The 14,927-nt window shown below is 41.4% G+C and overlaps 1 protein-coding gene across 5 annotated transcripts in view; it reads right to left on the reverse strand.

Annotated features, from left to right (window-relative positions):
* Positions 1 to 3,153: 3,153 nt before the first annotated feature.
* The window catches only part of SDC2 (syndecan 2), a 122,666-nt gene continuing 110,892 nt past the window's right edge, over positions 3,154 to 14,927 (reverse strand). For all 5 annotated transcript variants that reach the window (XM_055546607.1, XM_055546611.1, XM_055546609.1 and 2 more), the window contains 3 exons: positions 14,396 to 14,532; positions 6,702 to 6,837; positions 3,154 to 5,587 (listed from right to left, as the gene is read on the reverse strand). In XM_055546607.1, coding sequence (XP_055402582.1) covers positions 5,424 to 5,587; positions 6,702 to 6,837; positions 14,396 to 14,532 — 437 coding nt within the window. In that variant the 3' untranslated portion in view covers positions 3,154 to 5,423. The remainder of the gene's footprint in view (positions 5,588 to 6,701; positions 6,838 to 14,395; positions 14,533 to 14,927) is intronic.

Consider the following 14,927-nt stretch of genomic DNA (forward strand, 5'->3'; position numbering starts at 1 on the left):
GCCATGGTTACCCACCCACCCAGGCTCCGCCCTGTCTCCTTACATCCATTGTCCAGAGTTCAGTTCCTAAAGATCTGGAGGGCAAGTATAAGGCGTCAGGATGTTATTCTCAGTAACACAGGAGCCACTGAAGGAAGTGACATAAATAATTTATGTAGTAAAGAGACCAGCCTAGATTCTTCATGGGAACTAAAATAGAAGGGACCAAAGGTGGAAGAAACAAGACTAATCGGGAGGTAGTTATGCATCTCAGCACTCTTATCCCACCTCTTCTACACCTGTGCACTTGCTCAGCCACCACTGGCCTTCTCACTGTGCCTCCAACATGCCAAGCCCCTTCCCTCTGAAAGGCATCCCACAGCCTGGATGTCCATCCTAATGTGAGCACATCTGGCTCCACATCATTCAGGCCCTACTCTCCCGGAGAGCTTTCCTGACCAGGTGGTAGTAATTACAGCTGTTCACAAATAGCCCACCTCTGTCCTTAGGGGCACAGAGTGAGACTGTACTTCTCTGCACCTGGGGAGTTGGTCGTGGCCGTGTGATTTGCTTTGCCCAATGAAACATGGGTGAAGTGATACACATTGCCACTGAGGGGATGCCTAAGAGCCACTGTGTGTTTCCCCATGATTTTTCTTCTGCCACGAGACTGACAGTGTTCCAGATCATGGCTCCTCCACTGGCCCGAGACCTGGAGTGAAGGTGACGATTGTTCAGAGTCGCTCTTTCTGCCAACCCATGGACTCGTGGCATGAGCACCATGTTCCTGTTTTAAGCTGCTGAGACTTTGAGATGGTGACCACTGCACACCTAGTCTACCTGGACTGAAATAAGCCCTCAGTCCCTTACATCAGCCTGTGTCAGGTCCATTGTGGAAATACTACCACCAAGTGATAATTTCTACTCATTGATTTTATCCATGAATTTTGTTTCTCGTATGCAGCCCTCTCCAAACTCCATGAGAGAAGGAGTTCTGTTTACCTAGTTCACCACTATACCCCCAGCTTCTAGGAAGGAGCCCAGGACAAGTCACTAGGCAAATATCTGTTGATTAAACCTCCAATGCCTTGCACATAGTATTTGTGGCTTATGTGTGCTATTTTGTTGAGGCAATTGGAATGAATGAGTCTTGCACTCAGCACATCTGAAGCATCAAAGCCTAAAGCTTCACTCTGCTATTTATGGGTTAGGACAGTTGCTCAGGTTACACCCTTCCAGCTGATTCACAGGAAACCAATTTTCCCAAAGTCACCACGATTTCTTGGTCAGAAAAAGCTCTGCTAAAGACCATATGCAGCAGATAAACAAAAAGGAATGAAATCCTAGAACCATAAATCATAAGACTGAAGTTGCCCAGAGTTAGGAGACAGAGTGAAACAAAATCCATTTTGATACTGTTTTATCAATTCTCTATGGCAGAAACATTACCTTGCCAACAAAGGTCCATCTAGTCAAACTATGGTTTTTCCAGGAGTCATGTATGGATGTGAGAGTTTGACTATAAAAAAAGTTGAACACTGAAGAATTGATGCTTTTGAACTGTGGTGTTGGAGAAGACTCTTGAAAGTCCCATGGACTGCAAAGAGATCAAACCAGTCAATCCTTAAGGCAATCAATCCTGAATATTCCTTGAAAGGACTAACGCTAAAGCTCAAACTTCAATTCTTTGGCCATCTTATGTGAAGAACTGACTCATTGGAAAAGACTCTGATGCTGGGAAAGATTGAGGGCAGGAGGAGAAGGGGTCGATAGAGGTTGAGATGGTTGGATGTCATCACTGACTCAATGGACATGAGTTTGAGCAAGCTCTGGAAGTTGGTAAAAGACAGGGAAGCCTGGCGTGTTGCAGTCCATGGGTCGCAAAGAGTCGGACACGACTAAGTGTCTGAACTGATAATGGCAGATAGCTATTTTGTCCTTTTTCAATGCCAACTAAATCTAATTCCCCAGAAATGAAACAAACCTCTGATTTCACTATGGTCATAAAATATTGGCATTGAAGAAAACCTTAGTGATTACTTAATTTAGATAAATCTATTCATCAGCTGGCTTGATTTATTTTAATTGGAAACCTCTGAGGGTCTCACTGTTGTCTGCCAGAGGTTTAGAACTTAAAAAACTCAAGTTAGAGGTCGTTTTGCTTAGTCATTACCTTTTTAGACCAAATACATTTTAATATACTTTTTCAAGCATTTCATTATGTAGTTATAATAAAGCTGTAAAGAATATTCTTATTATAAAATTAGGGCTTCCCTGATGGCCCAACAGTAAAGAATCGGCCTGCAATGCAGGAGATGTGGGTTCCATCCCTGGGTCGGGAAGATCCCCTGGAGAAGGAAATGGCAACCCACTCCGGTATTCTTGCCTGAAAAATCCCCATGGACAGAGCAGCCTGGCAGGCTACGATCCAAAGGGTCACTGAGTCAGACACAACTGAGCAAGCGTGTAGGATTATAGAATTAATCCTGCAATATTTTTTGTTTTGTATTTTTGCTCCTCACTTAAAAATTTTCCTTATGGTTTCAAAATGTCTGAGATATTGAAGAAATAAATTCTTAAAAACTACAAAGTTACTGTACCCTTTGGTTTTTTAGGGCAACCAAGGTAAATTAATTTTGTTCTCCTTATTTAAATGTCTCCTAGACCGTAGACAAACAGGCTATATCCTTAATAAGCAACTGTATATTGTCTTTTACTTGCAAAAAAAAAAAAATTACCAAAATATAATTCCTTAAACATCTGATCTGAAAGTATTAAGTTTTAATGTTAATAGATGGTAATTTCTGCAATCTTGTCTAACCTAAATTCAACTTTATTAACCATGTCCTAATCCTGAAGTTCAGGTACTAGCCACTTGCAGGTGAAACTTTTTTAAAAATGAGCTCATATCATTACCCACATATGCTCAAAATGGGACAGTTTGAATACTGCAAGCTTCTCAAAGAAAGCCGTATTCACACATAGGAAATCATTTAGATGTGGTTAAGGAAACAGGAAATTTTCACATTGGCTTTAATATTTCTATTTTACCAAAATTTTCCTGAACTTGGTAATCATTACTAACACTTTTCATAGTAGTATTTACTGAATCTTTAAAAACAAACAAACAAACAAAAAAACTGAGCAGAAAACGTAGAGTTGAAGAAAACTGGATGTCAGTCTATACAATGATTTTTTACTTTCAGCATGACAGACTTTATTTTGGCACTTTAACAAATATTTTGCTTTACAGCAGTGACAAAATATTTGCCAGAAATTTCCTTTTCCTGGCATGAATATTCCAAGCAGTTAATATTCTACGAACTGAACTTTGCTATGCTTTGCACAGTTAGAGGTATACCCACTACACTCATAACCTCCATAACCGAGGGACATTGTGCAGCTTTAGAAAGTGCTAGCACTTCCTTTCAATCACTCTGCAGTAGACTGATTCTGTAAGCGATGGGACAGGACTTGGAGAATTAAGGCCATTAAGAATTTAAGTAAACACTGTTCTGAGGGCTGCGTCAAATTTTTTTTTTTTTTTTTTAATCTGTGGCAATTCTAGGGAATGTCCTCTAAATGAAGCAAGTATTCATACTTCGTTAAAAGCAAATTATATGTTGGAAAGGTTGCTGTTTTTCCTGTCTTCTTCCTACTTTGGCAGTTCATACTTTAAAACAAAATTGGTGGTAAAACAGAAAAAGGAAATGTTCAGTTAGAAGGAAGTCCCCAGCCAGGGTGCCAGGGTACCCTCACATTTCCATCTCTTCCTCAGGCATCACTGCTCTCTGGCAACCTCATTCCTAAGCAGTGAAGCCCTCCTTTTAACGCCTAGAACCTCCCTGAGGGACTCTTCTTCCCCGTAGTGTGAACTATGGTATTCCATCCATTACTTCTTCAGTTAAACTTCAGGAGAGATTCGGAGCACAGTTTCAAAGGTAAAACAATCCAGAGGACTAAACCATAGATACTGACATCAGGAAAGCCCTCTTTAGTTCTTTGGAAATCATAGTCCTAAAAGTTATTTGTCAGAGCAGGTATCCATCTCAATATTGCCATCAGCTATCTTTATAAAGGTTGTGAAACTCACAATTCCTTCCCTGGGAGCCTTCCAATATCTATATCCAAACACACACAGGATGATACATTCAGATTTCCTCTGGCCAATTCAGAAGCGAATCTGATAATAAACAGCTTCATCAAATGAGCTCTTTGGTTTTGATTTACAGACACCGTGGAACACTCAGAAATCAAACCCACAACATCCTTGAGAGCAGACGGTTGTTAGCAAAGGGGAGGTGTACATTTGATCGAAAATGTACAAAATTTATAACAGTGACATTTTCAATATTAGGCCACATGATTTATTCAGTAGTTTTTATATTCCCAAATTACAATTTACGTCTATTCGTAAGACTACAAAAGTTACCATTAGAATTGTCTGTGCTTATAAAATACCAAGTTTTTTTTTAACTGTTATATATACTCATTAACACCAGTCTGCAACGAGTTACATAGAATCATAGGCACTTCAAAGGCTTAAAAAGACGTTTACAACTTAAATGCATTTGTAAGAACAAAAACTGATTTTTTCTTAAGTCCCTACTCGTACCTTCAAATTGCAAGAAATTAGCAAATACAGTGGCCAAAGGAATCTGCAGCAACTTCTCAAAATACTGTTAGCATCTTTGGGCTTGCTGAGGCTTGTCAGTAACTCACATCAAATCCTCTCAAAAGAAGATCTGAATGGATAGACATGACTAAACAGTTTTGTGGTGATAATCCAATTTTACACATTAATTTGCTGTTGCAAATCTGCCTGAAGCTACAGGTAATGAAAAATAAAGCAAGTGTAAAATGGATAGTCTGACACTTAAAAATTTATACAAAGTGAAGGTTAAAGTTTACATATTTGAAAATCACATATACACTAAATTACCATTATCTGAATTACCCAAAGACAAATTGCACCGTAACAGCTACAAAAGGCATAGAGTTTTGTTTTGTTTTCAAGGGCGAGCAGAGGAGAGGGGAACAACAGATAAATTAACAAAGTAAGACCAACTTGATAAGGTCACTCTGAGACATGCTGACACAAATGAAATAGCTTTCATCTTCGAACCATCAGATAAAAACACTCTTTTCATACTTGCGCATAGAAATTTAAACCGATTCCATGTACATTGAGCGTTTTTATAACATAATATTTTGCCACTGCTATTCACAGAACACTGCAGATGTTAAGTTTGAATTTTATGTTGTTCTAAAGAAATACACGAAAAGATTTAAATACAATGGGATTTTTATCATTAAAGTGCCAGAATGGCTCTTTAATGAAAAAAAAACAAAAAACAAAAAACAAAGATCTTCATTATTCTATGCAAAAGCTTTATTTTTAAAAGTTCAGTGATCTCATAAATAGAGACACTAAATGGGAGTTTTCACGCATAAAACTCCTTAGTAGGTGCCTTCTGATAAGCAGCACTGGATGGTTTGCGTTCTCCAAGGTCATAACTTCCTTCATCCTTCTTTCTCATGCGATACACCAACAGCAGGATAAGGAAAATTGCAAAGAGAAAGCCAATAACTCCGCCAGCAATGACAGCTGAAACACACCAAAGGAAGATTACTTTTAGAAGAGATTCAAGGATGGCAGAAATTAGCTTTGTTAAGGCCAATTTATCAACACTTTCATAGAAAGCTTAATTTGAAAACCCCAAAACTAAAAAAAACTGGATTCAATGAAGCAACCAGGTAATTAAGCAAAGCTGACATTCTTCAAGAGGTATAATACTTCCTTTGATTAGTATTAATAATATCACCCAAAAGCCTCAATAAGAAAAAAATTTGGCTGTGACCTCAACTAGTTCCATACATTGAAACTCTTAAGCCTTTTCAGCATTCACTTTTTGTAATCTAATCTTCTAATTGCTTTTTCAATGAAAACACAAAACATGATATAACTGACTTAAATTTTGCAAAGGGAACTGTGCAAAAAGCATGCAAATTTCCTTTGTCATCTTGGATTTGGGGCTTTCCTCTCAAGGATCAAGTGTTCTACAAAGGTAGAGGTCAGATCTGTGGTTGCTAAGGGAGGGGTGGGGGTGGGGGAGGGCTAGACTGGGAGCTTGGGATTAGCAGATGTAAACTATTATATTATAACTGAGTCACTTTGCTGTACATTAGAAACTAACACAATGTTGTAAATCAAATATACTTCAATAAAATAAAAATTTTTTAAAAGGACTGTGTTCTAAAATCTTGCAAATCTTCCCCTTTAAAATCAAAGGTTAATACTTTGATTTATGATTACAGACAACATCCTTCTGTGCCGTAGGCACTGTATCAACGGCCTTCTCCATAAAGAACCTTCTCTTCTCTTAAGTTTATCTTGAGATCAGGAGGTCTTGGATCAAGCCTGACTGAGCTTCACATTCTGCCATACCTGACACCCAGTTGTTCTAGACCGATTTAGGCCTTAACTTTCTTCTTGCCTCTCCCCACCCCAACCCAAATGGCGGGCCAAGGGGTAGGCTGAGAGAGCTGACAGAAAACAGCGACATCCTTTGCCTAACCCTTGCCTCACTTGCTCTGAAAGGAGACAGGTGCTCAAGATGGTTTTCAGTAGTAAGGTAACATCCGGCAAACCCTGCTGATACTTCTGAACATCACTCACACAACCAGAAGCCTATTTAAGGACCCTCCACCAGGCTACTGACCTGCCAGGACTTCCGTTCGTTTAAACAGATTGTCTGAGTGCTTCTCAGTATATACGTTTGTATCCTCTTCAGCTGGGTCTGTTTTCCTTTCTGAGTCAGGGAGGTGAACTTTTTCCTTATCAATTTCTTCAGGTGACTGGTATAGGCAAAAAAAAAAAAAAAAAAAAAAAAAAAGAAGAAGAACAAAGATTATAAAAATCTTCTTTTAATGTGCTGGAAGAAAGAAATAGTAAGTACTTTTCCAAGTTTGTTTTTTTTCCAAACACTGGGTTTAGAAAATAAATGAAATAATCCCTTTGTGTGATGTGTATACCAATGGGTGAGTCCTATGATGGACCCGCATTGTTCATGGTTTTATATAACACCCACCACATGTACAGGCAAGATGGACAATTTATTGAGTTCGCAATAATCCTAATGGCATGGTTAGGTTCTCTAAGTTGACATTTCACAAGGATCTCTAGCTTTCTTACCACTCTTCAGTCTTCAGGCCACCATCCCCTTCTAGCTGCTCCAACCCAACAACGTTACCCAATTCAACTCACTCCTTCATCATCTTTCTGCTACATGGGGTACGTGATGGCAGCTTCCCTGCAGGCATTCTCTCTGAGTGTTCTCCCGGGGCTCTGCCTGCTACCACTCTGTGGGCCACAGCCAACAGGCTTCATCTGTAATGAAGCCCACTATTTATTGACTCTTACACCTTCACCACACGCTGGATTAGAATTTAGACTTCAGGGGGGCCAGGGTTCTGTAAGGAGCTCCTGTGTGGCCCTGATCCACTATTTTTCTGGACCTCACTCTTTCTATTTGTCCAGTGAAGGGCACCTTCAGTTTCTTGAGTATTCTACAACTCTCACCATCTCACCTCCAGGCAGCATTATTCTTACCTACCAGCACCCTACAGGACCCTCATCCTTGGCTGTACCATCATAACAGATCGACCCTCTCCCTATTTTCATCAATAGTAACTACTATTCTCTTGGGCCTCCGAAGTTATTTTGGCACATTTCAAGTTATATGTTTTGGTATGTCACCGTCCTTTCAATGGGCTTGCCTGGTGGTGGCTCAGATGGTAAAAAATCTGCCTGACATGTGGGAGACGTGGGTTCAATTCCTGGGTTGGGAAGATCTCCTGAAAGAGGGCATAGCAACACACTCCAGTATTCCTGCCTGAAGAATTCCATGGACAGAGGAGCCTTCCTGGCTACAGTCCACAGGGTCGCAAAGAGGTGGATATGACTAAGTGATACCTCATATATCATATATATATACACACACACACACATATATATAGTCCTTTCAATTTGCCTTTCACCATTCCTTCAAATTCAGTGTCTTCCATGGATTCTCATTCCTGAGGCCTTATCTAGGTCTTTACCACATCATACCCAACTGCATGTGTTGGGTGGCTTCCAATCTATCTCCCAAGCCCACTGCCTAATCTCCAGTAGGAAGCCCTGAAAAGCCATCTCTACCACCACTTACTTAACCGAAAATGATTCCTAACATCTGTGCCTCGGTTCATACAGTTCTTCTAACTCCAATGCAAAATTTTCACTTCTTTCATTGTCCATTTGTCCTTCACGAAGTCCTGATGTTCCACCTCTCAAAAACCCCAGAACGCTTTATAGCCCATTATACCATCACATAAATCATCTGCTGGCTTTCTAACCTTCAGCACCAATGTTGGCTATCATGTACAAATGACCTAAGATTACACTGAAATCTGAAATCACCTGAAAAGTTAAATATATATATATAAGACCACCACTAGAGACTGTTTCATTGTTCTGGACTGAGTAAAACTGGCACTGCTTATTGTTGGTACTTATTTAAAGCTCTCCAGATAATTCTACAGTTTGAAAACCACTGAATTAGATAAGCTCAGTTCAAATGAGTTGGTTCTTCTCTATCAGGCTCAAGTTCTTGTTGGCCAACACTACTGACAAAAAACACCATCAATTCTACTAGTCTCTTACTGTAGACAAAAATATTGTTTAGCTTTACTACTCTTCCTAAGAGCAGCCAACCACCTTCATTAGGATTCTAAGCTGTGGCCCAGTAGAATGCCTGATGGCTTTTTGAAGGCCAGCATTCATCCAATATGGCCACTAGCTACTTAGCCTAGAGGGTTAAAAAACATAGAGACCTCACCTTTCTGGGGTGCCTTAAGGTCATCAATGTTTCCAAGAAGGATCACTAGGTGAATCCATCTGAGTTCCAGGTCAGTGGGCCTTGCCTCAGTGGACAGAGCACTAGACTGGTTTCCACTGAAGATGATGCATAATAAAGCATGATAAAGAATGCCTGTCTTATTTTCCTAAGCCACACGAAAACCCTGTACTGACTTAACCCTCAATCCGCCATGACTTACACAAAGCAGAGGCTACAGGAAAATGATCATTTCACTTCCGCACAACATGCACTCCAAATTTCACTATTCACTACATTATTGTGCAGAGAAGGCAATGGCACCCCACTCCAGTACTCTTGCCTGGAAAATCCCATGGATGGAGGAGCCTGGTAGGCTGCAGTCCATGGGGTCGCGAAGAGTCGGACATGACTGAGCAACTTCACTTTCGCTTTTCACTTTCATGCATTGGAGAAGGAAATGGCAACCCACTCCAGTTTTCTTGCCTGGAGAATCCCAGGGACAGGGAAGCCTGGTGGGCTTCTGTCTATGGGGTTGCACAGAGTCAGACACAACTGAAGCAACTTAGCAGCAGCAGCAGCTACCTTATTGTGAGAGAAGAAAATAAAGGTCTCCCCTGGCTTTCCTGTACCAAGGGAAAGCAAAGAGAAAAGTTCATTGACAGTATTCTGCCTCAATTCCTCCATTCTTCTCAAGGAAAGCCCATTGTTAATTGGATGCTTTGTAGAAGGACAGACAAGTCAATAGATGAGAAAATGAATTATCTGGATTCTAATTTAGGAGACTTTTCACTGCTCATTAGCAGTTAAGGGAGAGTTAGGAAAGGGAAGAGAAAACTCCAGTAGGTTGATACCCAGGTTTGTGATGAGGGAAAGAGGAAGTGAGTTCTGGTGGTGAATGAGGGGAAGGTAAGTAGCTACTGTGACATTAGAGATGGAATTTAATTCATCCATGTCATCTCTGTCTCATTTATATGAGAGATCACATGAGTTCCCCTCAGGTCTTTTCAGTCCCTAAAATCCTTTGAGAGAGTTAACATTTCCATTTTACTCAGCTTCTGATCCAACAGCCAGGAATGAGCTTACCTTTCAGGGGGTCTGCGGGTTGGGGAATAGGAGATCTCCACAGAACTGGGGTTCCCACATACTCACAGGAATGAGTGCACAAGCTTCTAAGTGCTCTGGATGGAACAGTTACTCTTTAAATTTACAAGTTTTATTGTATGAAAGGAAGAGTTTGACTAATAATAATACTTTCTATAGTACAGAACTAATCTGAAATGCCTGGACTCTCATATATGTGTGCAAAGCGAAATTATGAAAAGGCAGCATAGATGATTAGATGAAGTCAATTAAAGATCTGTCATATCCATGCCTGGTTCTTTGGATACCATGAAAATGTAACTGAGTAAAAGGTTACGAGCAATGCTCTGCTTGAACAGATACCTGTATTCTTTTTATTTTAGTCACATACATTTACAACAAACTGGACAGAATATCTATAACAGTGACATCAATGCCACTGTGACGCCCACTCAAAAGCAAAGTCTGTATTAATGGTATCCGAAAAGCAATGTTTAATTTAGCTGTGCTATGTGATTACAATATAGAAAATTTAATCACTAATATTAATATTATGATAAGTACTGAAAAAAGTGTTCAACACAATGAGTAGCACACAATAATATCGCCCACAAATGGATGAACTTTTATTATTACTACATCAAAAACAAACACTACCAAGAATACGTTAAAATGTTTTGGGGTCCTTCCTTTCTGAGCTCATCTGCCAAACATCTATCTTCTTTATTTCAATCTGACACAATTACTCCCTTAAAGTCAATTTTGTAAAACTTACATCAATTTTCAACCTATTGTTGTCAACTGACCAGACAGCTCTATGTCAACTTAGGTTTTCCTGAGGATAAAAACTCTACCACAAAAAGCCAAAACTGACTTTCTTGTCAGAAGCTGCTGCTGCTGCTAAGTCAATTCAGTCGTGTCCAACTCTGTGCGACCCCATAGACGGCAGCCCACCAGGCTCCGCCGTCCCTGAGATTCTCCAGGCAAGAACACTGGAGTGGGTTGCCATTTCCTTCTCCAATGCATGAAAGTAAAAAGTGAAAGTGAAGTCGCTCAGTCGTGTCTGACTCTTCGCGACCCCATGGACTGCAGCCTACCAGGCTCCTCCATCCATGGGATTTTCCAGGGAAGAGTACTGGAGTGGGTTACCATTGCCTTCTCCATGTCTCAAACTAGTGAGTCTAACGGTTCCTGACCTCAGGGGATTCAGTCACGACCAGTGGTCACATATACGTGCAGTAGAGTCAGATGCGTCTTTCAGCGGCCACCCCAGATAACCTACCCCCAGCTGCACCTGTTGCTTTTCACTTATCTTCTCCCTTTTTCTTTTCATTCATTCAACAGAATCCATTTGTGGAGCAGCTACCATGCAGGGAGCCAAATGGGTCTGCCTCACGGCTCACAGCTCCTCCTTCTCCTAGCACCTGGCCTGTGAAGTTGGTCTACCGCCCTTCTCCATCCAACAGAGAGCACTCCAGTCTGGAGAGGACTGTCCTGGCTGTTCCACATCTGAAGAAACCTAGCCAGCCCTGTTCCTCACCACCCTATGTACTTCCGTGGGGAGTGCAGTGGGTAGGAAGTTAGCAGGGAAGGGAAAAACAAGTGCACTGTGGGAAGGGGAAGAACAAGTGCACTGTGGGAAGGGGAAGGGAAGAACAAGTGCACTGTGGGAAGGGGAGGGGAAGAACAAGTGCACTGTGGGAAGGGGAGGGGAAGAACAAGTGCACTGTGGGAGAGGGAGGGGCGTCATCGGGCTGGAAGCCCATGTGCAGCCCTGCCTGCAGAGGGGGCACTTCTCACTCCAGAGACAGCCTGTCCCTACCTTTATGACACAGTCTTCCACATCCTGTCTGCTGTTAGACCTTGGCAGCATCTCATTTCTAACCAACAGACGGGTGAGCACCAAACAGGGACACTTGTGATTCCAAGCTCTCCTAAGCAGCATGCTATCCTCCACTGTCTGCAGTCTCCTGCCGCTGTTACTCCACACTTTCCCTTGGTGAACTGCCCCAGTCTCTACTGCTCTAACCGACTTCCATGAAGGCTTACAGAGTGCTTGCTGGGTCTCAGGTGCTATGCTGCATGCCCTCACATTTAATCTTCCCAAGGACCCAAGAGAAATGGGTCAGAGAAGCTAAGACACTTGACCAGATCTAGGACTTGAGACGTTACTTTGCCAAAAAAGTCTAGTCAAAGCTATGTCTAGTTATGTCTAGTTTATGTCTATGTCTTTGTGCAGTCAAAGCTATGGTTTTTCCAGTAGTCATGCATGGATGTGAGAGTTGGACCATAAAGAAAGCTGAGGGCCGAAGAATTGATACTTTCGAACTGTGGTGTTGAGAGTCCCTTGGACTTCAAGGAGATCAAGCCAGTCAACCCTAAAGGAAATAAACCCTGGATATTCATTCAAAGGACTGATGCTGAAGCTGAAACTCCAATACTTTGGCCACCTGATGCAAAGAGCAGACTCATTAGAAAAGACCCTGATGCTGGGAAAGATTGAAGGCAGGAAAAGAAGGGGACAACAGAGGACGAGATGGTTGGACAGCATTGCTGATTCAATGGACATGAGTTTGAGCAAGCTCTGGGAGATGGTGAAGGGACAGGGAGGCCTGGTGTGCTGCAGTCCATGGGGTCGCAAAGAGTCAGACGTGACTGAGCAACTGAACAACAACAGGATTTGAAACTTCAGCCCTCTTCAGACTATAGCATGCATTTTCCAACTTAAGAAGCTTACCTAGTCGTAGCTGGTCAGCTAATTGCAATACCTTGCTAATAAAGCCAAAATCACCAGTCCCCTAGTTTCCATTAGAAACCTTTGCTCTGTTTTAAGGCCAAAGACCTTATTTCTTAATAAGACAGCTCTCAAAATGAATATAGAGATGTACCCACATTCATCGTTATCATTGGAAGAGTTGAAGTTTACATACCACTGGTGGTGGGCCTGAAAAGACTTTGGGAAAATACTTATTGAGATTAGTACCTGGAGTCTTCTTAGTCCATAATCTATTGCAGCAGATGTAAAGTTTACAATGGTTTTAACTCACAACCAATTCTTTATGAAATAAAAACAAATTTTCTTAATGTACGTCACATAAACTGAAAAGGTTTTGCTTCTTAACTGGGCTGTGAGTTCCTTAAGAAGAAGAACCCTGTAAAAAAGATTTGTTTATAAGCTAGGCCCGGGTGATAAAAATAATAGGTAGAATTAGCTATTAGGCTATGAAAAGACATGGCGGAACTGTAAATGCATATTACTAAGTGAAAGAAGCCAGTCTGAAAAGACCACATACTACATGATTCTAACTATGCAACATTTTGGAAAGGCACAAACTACGGAGATACTAAAAAGAAATCAGTGGTTTCCAGGGCCTGGGAGGGCAGGAGGAACAAACATGTAGGGGATAGAGGACTTTTAGGACAGTGAAGTTATTCTGCAGGCTACTAATGGTGGATACACGCCCATTAGAAATGTGTCAGAACCCATACAATGTAATACATCATGGTGAGCAAACCCTAAATTAAACTCTGGACTCTAGGAGATTATGACCAGCCAATGTAGATTCTTGCTCCTTGAAGAAAAGCTATGACAAACCTAGACAGCATATTAAAAAGCAGAGACATTATTTTACCAACAAAGGTCCGTCTAGTCAAAGCTATGGTTTTCCAGTGGTCATATATGGATGTGAGAGTTGGACTGTAAAGAAAGCTGAGTGCTGAAGAATTGATGCTTTTGAACTGTGGTGCTGAAGAAGCCTCTTGAGAGTCCTTTGGACTGCAAGGAGATCCAACCAGTCCATCCTAAATGAAATCAGTCCTGAATATTCATTGGAAGGACGGATGCTGAAGCTGAAACTCCAATACTTTGGCCACCTGATGTGAAGAACTGACTCATTTGAAAAGACCCTGATGCTGGGAAAGATTGAAGGCGGGAGAAGGGGTCGACAGAGGATGAGATGGTTGGATGGCATCACTGACGTGATGGACCTGAGTTTGAGTGAACTCCAGGAGTTGGTGATTGACAAGGAAGCCTGGCGTGCTGCAGTCCATGGGGTCACAAAGAGTTGGAAACAACTGAGCCACTGAACTGAACTGAATGTGGATTCATCAGTTGTAACAAGTGTACCTCTCTGTCACAGGATGTTTTTAGTGGGGGGCAGTTGAACATTATGGGGGCAGGTGGTATACAGGAACTCTCTGTGCTTCCCACTCAATTCTGCTGTGAACCTAAAACTGCTTTGAAAAACAAAGCCTATTTAACAACAACAACAACAAAAGCAGTAGGTGGCAAATATCAAAACAATCATGAAGAGTAAGGAGGAGCCATTTACAATATAATGAAAAGACCAGTTGACCTTACAGTTTTAAAAGGTGCCTCATAAAAGGAACATTCTGTACAAGTTTTTTTAAAGGCACATTGACAATAACCTGATGACGCGATGCAAAATAAAACACACCTTTGTCTGAGCAGGGATCTTGTCCTGTATCTTGCTCAGCGTTGTGGTTTCCACTCTCGGAGCAGTACTAGTGAACGGTATCTTTGGAATGGGCCGAGACGTGGTCAGCTCTGGACTCTCTCCATCCTCATCAGCTCCTGGAAGAATAAGCAAAGACGAGCTAAGCGCACGAGTCATGACACAGAATTCTACAGTATCAGGCTACTTGGTCTAAAGTTGACGATGACAGAGTCATGTTTTTTCACAATACCTGCTCCTTAGGAACTCAGCATAAACCTTCCTGCAGTCTTCAGAGCAATAAAGAAATGACTTCAAAGTGGATCTGTGGGGAGTCTGGCATTTTTTCTATATTATTATTATTCCCAGTGTTCTCAAGTAGCCCTTTTAAAAATAATTTATTTATTTGGCTGCATCAGGTCTTAGTTGTAGTGTGAGGGAATGTTTCTTTGTGGCACACAGACTCTCCAGTAGTGGCCTGTGGGCTCAGTGATTGCTGCACCCGGGCTCTCTGGTTGCAGTGCATGGGTTTAGC

This window comes from Bubalus kerabau, chromosome 14 (assembly GCF_029407905.1).
Source record: "Bubalus kerabau isolate K-KA32 ecotype Philippines breed swamp buffalo chromosome 14, PCC_UOA_SB_1v2, whole genome shotgun sequence".
NCBI classification, from domain to species: Eukaryota; Metazoa; Chordata; class Mammalia; order Artiodactyla; family Bovidae; genus Bubalus; species Bubalus kerabau.